Source organism: Capsicum annuum, chromosome 2, assembly GCF_002878395.1.
Source record: "Capsicum annuum cultivar UCD-10X-F1 chromosome 2, UCD10Xv1.1, whole genome shotgun sequence".
NCBI lineage: Eukaryota > Viridiplantae > Streptophyta > Magnoliopsida > Solanales > Solanaceae > Capsicum > Capsicum annuum.
In genome coordinates this window covers 134199003-134209347 of record NC_061112.1, presented here as the reverse complement: position 1 = coordinate 134209347, position 10345 = coordinate 134199003, and the positions used below count along the sequence as shown (strand labels likewise).

At 36.6% G+C, this 10345-nt stretch overlaps 1 protein-coding gene across 1 annotated transcript; it reads left to right on the top strand.

The window, feature by feature from the left end:
- Positions 1-969: 969 nt before the first annotated feature.
- On the top strand, positions 970-4188 carry LOC107859588 (ankyrin repeat domain-containing protein 13C). Its single transcript, XM_016704639.2, has 2 exons — positions 970-2541; positions 3628-4188. Exons 1-2 carry the CDS (start codon positions 1147-1149, stop codon positions 3976-3978), a joined length of 1746 nt encoding a protein of 581 aa, XP_016560125.1. The 5' UTR covers positions 970-1146; the 3' UTR covers positions 3979-4188.
- The last annotated feature ends 6157 nt before the right edge of the window (positions 4189-10345 follow it).

The window sequence follows — 10345 nt, the reverse complement described above, 5'->3', positions numbered from 1 at the left end:
ACAAAAGAGAAACTGAAAAAGGTTCACAATAATCAGAATAAAATATTCTTGTCGTATCCCCGTAATTCAGATAAAGCATCCATAAAAGTCGCGCCCGTTAGCCAAACAGTACTTGGCGTACTATACTTTTATGGAACACTAAAATTGCCCTACATTGTAGTAGTACTAAAATATGATCTTCCTTTTAATTTAAGATAATTAATTAGTATAAACAATCTAAGCTACTAGCATAATCTTCAGCACTGTTTTGGTGCAAATTTTTGGTTATTAAAGTCATTTAGTAACGATGTCCTAATGAAATTGAATCAAAACTTTATAATGAGGAATTCTAAGATCCAATCCAATTGATAAACTCAAATAAAAAATTTCCTATTTCTAGTTGGACTCTATTAATCATGCGTAATAATTTCTTTTGCCAAGCATAAGGTTTAGCAATGCTTATCTATTTCCGTGTGACTGAAAAAATCTAAATTTTATTTATTTCGATGGTGATCGAAACTCACACTTAAGCTCATCAAATAGGGAGGTGAAACATTCAAAGAAACTAATCACAAAACACCTTGTACTTATTCGGATTTGTAAAGAGAATACCTCTATTTAAACTAAAATATTAAATTTTATTGAGTTGAAAGGTTCAGATGACAAAAATCGATGTTCACTTTACAAACTCAGATCTTACTGCTCACATTTGAGGCTGAAAACTTGGTTTGGGCCGGTGCACTCGAAGGATTCTGATCTTCTCTTAATGTTATTAGGAATTATATTCATATAATACTAAGTTTTGTATAGCTTAAATATTGTATTAGAAACTATGTATAAAATTGTAGAGGTCTGCGTAGAAAGGGACTCGGAGCGTACACATACACCGGCACTGTACATTTTATACACAAAATTCCCAGAATTCTTTATTTTTTTTCAATTTAAAAACTTTTTTTTTCCTTCAAATTTTGAAAACTTTATAGCTCACACTGTTCGAGTCCCCCATTCTCTGAGAAAATGTAACGAAGCCCATACTTAAAAGGACCACTTTGCCCTTACCTTTCTCGTTCTTCAATAACATTCCATCCCACAATCACACTCCATTCCTTCCTCTTACTTAAATACCCCTAACTAAATTTTTTTCCCATTTCTCAATTTCATGTAACAATGTCGAAACCGGCGACAACTTCTCCGGCGAAGGCGACGACAATAAAACCAGAAGATTACACTCATAGCCCTGTACATTACGCCGTCGTTTTAGGAGATCACAATAAACTAAGCAGAATTATTGCTTCTCTTCCTCGACTCGCTGATCCAACTCGGATACAGACGGAGTCCGACTCGCTTATACAGGAACGAATTGCTGATAAAATTACGGCAGTACTTGATCGGCGTGATAACCGAAACCGTGAAACTCCTCTACATCTGGCCGTCCGTTTGAATGACGTGTATGCAGCAAGGTTACTTGCTGTTGCTGGTGCTGATATTTCGCTTCAGAATGCAGATGGTTGGAATGCTCTACAGGAAGCTATTATGCGGAGATGCTCTGATGTTGTTTCGATTTTAGTTCAGCATCATCATTTAAGTGCTTGGTACAAGTGGCGACGTCGTTTACCTCGCCTTGTTGCTGTTCTTCGCAGAATGCGTGACTTCTACATGGAAATTGCTTTCCATTTCGAGAGTTCTATTGTTCCATTCGTTGGCAAAATTGCGCCTTCTGATACGTATAAGATCTGGAAACGCGATGGTAATCTTCGAGCAGATACATCTTTAGCTGGTTATGATGGCTTGAAAGTTCAGCGAGCTAATCAGAGTTTTCTATTCCTTGGTGACGGTGACCGGAATTCTGATATTCCGGCTGGTTCATTGCTAGTTTTGAACCACGATGACCTTAAAATGTATGATGCTTTTGAGAACGCTGGTGCTCCTTTGAGCGATTCTGATGTTTCGAGTTTCTGTAATCAAACAAGTGTGTATCGTCCTGGAATGGACGTGACGAAATCAACACTAGTTAGTCGTACAAATTGGAGAGGGCAAGAGAAAACGGAGAACATCGGCGAATGGAAAGCCAGAGTTTATGATGTGAATAATGTTGTTTTCAGCTTCCGATCGCGCAAAATTTCCGGAGCTGAAAGCGAACAAATTCTACCATTAGACTTAGAACTAGAAGAGGATTCCGAAGACGGTTTCCTCGTCGCAGAGAATCCACGGTTTAGCGTCTCAACGGCCGCTGCCTCCTCCGTAGAAAGCAGCAAACAACGACGTCACAGCAGTTTCATTCGAGAGGAAAGGGATTTCGTTACGGTTTCTCGAAAAAGCGTCGACATAATACCGGAACCACGGCGGAGAGCGGCGGCGATACCGGTTGCACCGCCGCCGAATACAAAGGAAAAGGAGTACGTGAAGAGCCTGAAACCGTCAGTCTGGTTGACGGAGCAGTTTCCGTTAAAGACGGAGGAGTTGCTGCCGTTACTTGACATATTAGCGAACAAAGTGAAAGCAGTTAGACGAATGAGAGAGCTGTTAACCACCAAGTTCCCTCCGGGGACATTCCCAGTAAAGGTAAGGGGTAAAGTTGGTATTTTGCTTAACTAAATTATCAGGTCCCACGGGATTCTCATTTTGCTACTGTTTTTTTTTGCTCTTTATTTCTTCTTTTCATGCCGCAAGCTAAAGTTCTTAGCTGGTCTGTTTTGCTTCAGCTCCTGTGATACTCTTTACCTAGTGTTTAACGCAAAGAACCTTCCTGGGACCCATTTAAACCCTATTTTTATATGGGTTGTACTTTGTTAGATCACATCATGGGCCCAGATTTAATCCTAGGATTTGGCAGCACAAATTTTGATTTGGCACCAATATTATAAAATTACCTGCTGGCTCCACCAGCTATATGTGTATGCTCAATGCTTCAAACGTAACTGGTTTCTCACCATCTTTTATATACATTCGGTGTGATAAAGCTCCCACTGTGCATGAGATTTGGAAGCATATGCATATTGATAAGATCAAAGTTGCATATGAATTTTGAGTTGAGAGTTGTGAGCGGGATCAGGGGGGCATTTGAATTTTGAGTTGAGTGTTCTATATATGATTGGTTCTAAATAGTGGTGATGTTTTATATTTAGTGTACGGAATTTTTTTTGGATAATCGTTGTGTTTGGGCAGCAACAACAACAAATATAAAGTAACTCTGTCAATCAAGGTTAGGACGGATGGAAGAATCACTTAAAGTCTTTTGTCTAGGAAACTCTTTAACTGCATGGTTGGATCGATCAATTTGAACTTTGAAGGTTAGAGGGTGTGAGAATAGTCACTATCATATACGGGCATCAGCCATTTATGGTTGGACGCCCCACAATAGATGAAGTATGATTTAAAATAGGAAATCTTCTTTGCTCTTAAATGCCAATAGAGTACACCTAATTTTCTGTAATTACACATACAGAGTGTGTGACTGTTGAGTGCATCCACTATTCCATACTTGCTTCTGCTATAAGTTGTTTGGCAAAGCAGTTTCAAAAGGGACCCATGTCAACTCTCTGCGGGACCAATATGTTTCTTACCTTTGATTTGAATATGTGTGTATATGCCTGTAATTTAACTTTCTATTTGATCTAACGGCAATGATTTTGTTTTGGGTGATGACAGTTGGCAATACCAGTGGTCCCTACAGTGAGGGTAGTAATCACATTCACAAAGTTTGTTGAGTTACAACCAATTGAACAGTTCTATACTCCATTTTCAAGTCCGAGGCACCTCCTTCATGGTGATAGTGAGGATGAAAGTTCAAGCAGCAATTACTATTCACTTCCATCATCATCATCATCATCATCATCTTCGTCATCGTCGTGGCTGTTGAAAAGCAAGCAGCTACAACAAAACCGTAATGGTGCACAACAGGTAGATCCATTTGCAATACCTCGCGGTTATAGTTGGAGTAGTTTTGATGAGAAGAATAGGAAAATGAAGAAATCTAAGTCTACTAGGAGAACCAAGTGATTGCCTTACTAGTAATTCTTTTAACATAGAATGCGATCAACTGCTCTGTTTTTTACAATTACTTCCTAATTCTTAATATAGTTTGTAGATATTAAGGAGAATCTAACTTTGAATCTCCTGAACTCTTAATCTTGGCTTTTCAATTCTCATAGTTGTTATACGAATGAGTTTCTCAATCTAATCGTAGAAGTTATCCTATCTTTACACAGTTATTGAATGGAAATAATAGTAAGTTCTTTCATAAACTGCTTTGACTTAGTGATGAAGCTCATCATTAGCTCAAAAAGAGAAAAATAGTGGAAGCTCAGTCTATATGTCGATTAATCATCTTGCATGATAAAAGCTGCATCATATAGAAGAGTACGTACTCTGGTGTGGGAGTGGAAGGCCTGCAAATATTGTGGGGTAATTGGAGTTTTGTAATGTGACACAAAGCCATGTTTTTTTGGCTATATAGAAGGGCAATTGTGGGGTAGTAGAAATTATAGTTGTTACTCAAAGCAAAGACATATTTTTTGGATTTTATTCCAGACAAAGCAAAGATATTTTGACTTGTGTATATTTTTCAATAATTAGCAACTACCACATGAAGGTGGCAAATTATTATGATTTAAAAGGTCAAAAAGAGGTGAAAACTGGTTTAAAGTGCTATATATTGTGGTTGAGTTTTTTCCCCTTACCTGACTTGATGTATTCAATCATTTTGACATCAATTTTATGTCAAATAAAGGTTTTACAATAGGTCTTGTTTCTCTGCCTCTCAAATCAAAGATAAGTTGGTAAGTGTTGATTAGCTTTATGGTACATAATTGGGACCTGTCATGCATGTTATGTATCTATTTCTTTTTACTTAATTGGATGAATAAGTAACACAGAGTTGGTTCCAATAACTTCTCATGCTGGTAAAATTTTATCTAGAGCGTAAAAACAAAAGTGGACTAAACAATGGGATGTGGTTATCTGGAAGAGAGAATTATATTAGTAACTTATTTATTAAGTATCCAATAATAATATCTGGATTGCAACAACTCCAACTTTTAATTGAATTTTAAATGCAAAAGAGGGCAGTTGAACCACATTGAAGTGTAGAGACATGAAATGGTTGGAAGAGTGTCTTTATTGGGCCAGGATTTATTTTGTAAGTTGCACTCTATTACTTCTGTTTGCAAATACAAAAGGCTTTTATATACACTCGTCACAGAGATTTCAATTTCATCAAATCTTTGTCACGTCTCTTATGGAGTCCGGAGCTAAAAGGATGATTTAGCCAAAACGGCAGTCCTTATTTTTATTTAACAAAACGGACCGTTTGCTCAAAAATGAGCAAACTACCATTAACACCATTTTTTATTTAACAAAATGGACCGTTTGCCAAAAAATGGGCAAACTACCATTAACACCATCTGACAAACGTTTGTTGAGAGAAAAAAAATATAAGTAAGGTTTGTCCGAAAATGGGCAAACCATATTTTCTTAATTTTTTTTTTCAATAATTTGCCCATTTGTGGGTAAACTACATTAATTTAGACAAACTATGATTCTTCCATTGAGAGATTCAACTTATAATTGATTAAAATCACACTGTTAATATTCCTGAAAAGATTCTTATTTATGTGAACGTTTTGTCACTTCAACTTTTTAGAAATGATACAATTTTTTCACTAATAAATATGTGTTGTTGTTCAAAGTTGTTAACAGGGATGGAAACAAGTGTAAATTTAATTTCAAATTATGACGAAGGATATCTTTAGTCATTTTTTCATAGTTGAGAGGTAAATTTGACCCTTTCCAGTTTGCTATTGACTGGGAAAGTGATACGAATACGATAATGACCTTGGACACTTTTTGAGTATTTTGAGGACCACTTAGAAGAGTGCATAAGCTCAAGTGTAAAGGAGGCCCAAAACCATCCTTTTGGTGCACTTAAGGGGCTATTTTTGGAGCCCTTTAATGATAGGGTTATTTTGTCATTTCTCTATTATTTGTAATGTTGTATAAATAGAACCTTGTAGGGTTTATTTTCTTAGTTTTTGAATGTTATTGAAAGAAACTCCTCTAGAGAGAGTGAGAGCAACCGTAACTAGAGTGATACTAGTGTGGAATCACTAGTGTTGCAAAACATTGTTAGAAACCTTGGTGCTTGAGAGGTGGACGCCCTCTTGTGTCATCGTACAGTGTTGGTGTTGATATTACGAGTGTTAAGGGTCTTGGTATTGAATATATACCTTGGTTCTTATTGTTTGTAATATTGTATGTCACACTTCCTATCTTTTGTCCCTGTAATCATTGTACTAGTTTGTAGTTGTTTCTAGTGAAGTCGTGTGTTGTTGTTACATTGTTCTTGTGTTCCGTTCCTATTGTTATCATCTTGTTCTTCTGGTGTAGCTGTTGTTTTGGTGTTGAACACCTAGTAATCTTGGGTTCTTGAGTTGTCATCTTGTAGTTGTTTGGTCTCTTGTACCTTGTGGACTGTTTTGTGTGATTTGTGGGTTGTTTTGGTGTCTTTCCTTGGTCGTTTTGTATCATTTGGTATCAGAGCAAGGTTTGATTTTGTTGGAACAAAATCACTCTTGGGATTGTTATCTTGAAAATTAAAAAAAAAAAGTGAAAAAGAAGAAAAAAGAAAAAAGTTATTATTCACGTTTTTAGGGTTTTTCAAAAAAACTTGATTTTTGTGTGTTTCTAGTGTTAGATCCTTGTTCCATAACACTATTAGAGTCTAGAAATTGAAAATCCCAATAAAAAGAAGTGTCAAAATCAAAAATTCCCAAAAAAATACTACACCCATTTTTTACCCTAGGTCAAATTTTGAGTTTTTCTTGTGTTTTGGGGGTTAGATTTGTGTTCTTTAACACTATAGGAGTATAGGGTTCGAATTTGAGCTAAATTGGAAGTTATTTGAGCCATCCACCATTGTTGAGCTTGAGTTTGAAGAAACTTGAAGGTGGGATCTCATTGTGGGAGGTTGTTTTGAACTAACATGTGTTTTGTTTTGGAGAATTTGTATTGTATTATTGTGTGTGACGTTGTGGACTGATTGGCTGTCTTGTTGGACCATAACTTGAAGGGTTATTTTTGGTACAACCACAAAGGAACCTGAGGCTTCAAATGCTCAAACAATGGACAACAATGTCATCAATCTCATTTTGGCTCGCCTTGAAATTATATCCCGAGATGTGGCTAGGTTCAATGTGGGTCTTGAGAAATTAGATACGGATGTGGCATCAATGAGTGAGAGATTAAAACATGTGGAAAATCAAAGGAGTCGACCTTCCACCCCTCGAAACAATTCCCCAACTAATACTCCCGAGACCTTGCACCAAATGCTATATCCACCAATTGACACAAATCCAACCAATCTTTACTCCCGAAGCCGAGAACAAGATAGACCAAACCATCCTCCACTCCACCAAGTCCAACAAGAAGGTCTTGAAACCCAAATACCACCACCAAATCCGAACCCTCTCATCCAAACTCTACTTGACCAAAGACCTCACTATCCAAATCCAATTCCACCACTACAAGCTCCACTTAACCCAAATAGATCCATCCATGTTGAGGGCTATGGTAGGGGAGGACAACATGATGGTTATAGACCGTATGATGATGTTTACTTGAGGAAATAAAGAATGAGGGGTAGACATGGGGCGTTAGGCTGAGAGGTGAGAGATGACCATCCAAATCGAGATGTAGGTCTCAATTCCATTAAAGTGAGTCTTCCCGTTTTCAAAGGTGAGAGTGATCCTGAAGCCTACCTTGCATGGGAGTCGTCTTGTGACAAGATCTTTCAACTTAATGATCTCACCGAAGAAAAGAAAAGTTGCTATGCTATAGCTCACTTTGAAGGGTATGTTAATACATGGTGGGAGTATGTTAAACGATTTGGGAATGAGATGATTGGGGGGCAATTTCCTTCTTGGTTTCGGTTGAAGAACCTTATGCGGCAACGGTACTTACCCGAGACTTATAGACATGAGCTCCTTGCCAAATTGTACAATTTGAGGCAAGGGAGCAAGAGTGTCATGGCTTACTACGATGAATTTCAACAATTGATGTTGAAACTAGATCACCGGAGAGAACAATTGAGTCATGACATTATGCGCTTCAAAGTTGGGTTGAACAAGGACATCTCCACTTGCATGACACTTCATAAGTTCAACACCATTGATGGCATCTTTCAAGCGCCATTGGAGGTTGAAAGAGAGCTCAAAGAGAGCTCATTCATGGTTGTCCAAATTGAGATCACCAAGGCTACCCCAAAATAGTCCACTAGGTACGAAGGTAAACTAATTTCCACTTCCAATTTCAAGGGATTTCAATGCTTCAAATGCCAAGGGTGGGGGCACAAGGCAAGTGAGTGCCCAAACCGATGGAACGTGATCCTAAGGGAGGAAAAATTGTATTATCTTAGGAAAGAAGTAGTAATTAAATCGGATAAGGTTGATGGAAAGCCTCAAGATGGAGAGAAAGAAGAGGTTAAAATGCAAGGCGAGGAAGATGTAGAAGATGTGTGGCCGTGTGAAGGAGACTGTGAAGTGCCTTTGTAAAAGAGGAGAGATTGTGAATTTGTGGGAAAATCCCTCTCAAGATGGAGAGGATGATACGAGTACGATCATGACCTTGGACACTTTTTGAGTATTTTGAAGACCACTTAGAAGAGTGCATAAGCCCAAGTGTGAAGGAGTCCCAAAACCATCCTTTTGGTGCACTTAAGGGGCTATTTTTGGAACCCTTTAATGATAGGGCTCTTTTGTCATTTCTCTATTATTTGTAATGTCATATAAATAGAACCTTGTAGGGTTTATTTTCTTAGTTTTTGAATGTTATTGAAAGAAACTCCTTTAGAGAGAGTGAGAGCAACCGTAACTAGGGTGATACTAGTGTGGAATCACTTGTTTTCCAAAACATTGTTAGAAATCTTGGTGCTTGAGAGGTGGACGGCCTCTTGTGTCATCGTAGAGTGTTGGTGTTGATATTACGAGTGTTAAGGGTCTTGGTATTGAATATATACCTTGGTTCTTATTGTTTGTAATATTGTATGTCACACTTCCTATCTTTTGTTCCTGTAATCGTTGTACTAGTTTGTAGTTGTTTCTAGTGAAGCCGTGTGATGTTACATTGTTCTTGTGTTCTGTTCCTATTGTTATCATCTTGTTCTTCTGGTATAGCTGCTGTTTTGGTGTTGAAACACCTAGTAATCTTGGGTTCTTGAGTTGTCATCTTGTAGTCGTTTGGTCTCTTGTACCTTGTGGACTGTTTTATGCGATTTGTGGGCTTCTTTGGTGTCTTTCCCTCGTCGTTTTGTATCAGAAAGGAAAAGATCTGCACCAAAATTTTGTAAAAGAAGTCCTTTTGTTAAACAATATCGATGCAATAGTAAAAAAGAATTTCTACTATCCTTCTCAGTTTTTGATCTAATTTATTATAATCGTTTTAGCTTGAGATTAAATTATTGGTCTAATTGATAGATAATCTTTTTCGACTAATTAAATTACTTTAACTTCTATATAAATACATTTTTTTTAGCATGCACCATTTTTGAATAATCACAACATGTTTTCAAATATATAATTTTATTGACATTTGAGGTACATCTATGTACTCCAACAATATGCATAATTGTTCTGAAAGAATATTAAATTTCTAAAATATAAAGTCAACAACAATACATATTTATTAGTGAAAATTGTACCATTTTTTAAAAATTGAATTGAGAAAACATTCACATGAATAAGAATCTTTTGAGGAAAATTAATATGTAATGTTTAATCAATTATCAGTCGAATTTCTCAATGGAAGAATCATAATTTACCCAAAAAGAGCAAACTATTAAAAACAAATTTATAAAAATGTGGTTTGGCCATTTTTGAAAACCCTATTAATATTTTCTTCCTCTCAACAAAAGTTTACCAGACGATGTTAATGGTAGTTTGCCATTTTTGGGTAAACCGTACGTGTTGTTACATAAAAATAAAGACCGTCTGTTTTGACTCCTAAACCAAAAAAATATCTATTTTAGCTTTGGACTCTATCTTATGCCCATAAAACCTAATGCACATATAATATATATACAAAGGGGGCTATTGGTTAGTCTTAGTATAGGCTGACCATGCCCATGGTATTAAAATTTAGGGATCGTTTGGTAGAGTGTATTGACAAAAATAATGCATGTATTAATTAATGTATATTATAAATATCTTGTTTGGTACAATTTTTAGTCAATATATAACTAATGCAAGCATTAGTTATACACTCTATTGTGTATTAAGATGTGTATTACTAATATCATCCATTTTCTATGTATTAGTAATGCAAAGTCAAATACATGCATTAACTTATTAAATGACCTTAATACCCCTCAATTTCC

Bases quoted from the DNA above. Each gene is read 5' to 3' on its own strand.
- LOC107859588 (XM_016704639.2), top strand. From the start codon at position 1,147: ATGTCGAAACCGGCGACAACTTCTCCGGCGAAGGCGACGACAATAAAA. The intron at 2,542-3,627 runs GTAAGGGGTAAA...GGGTGATGACAG, and splicing joins CGGGGACATTCCCAGTAAAG to TTGGCAATACCAGTGGTCCC.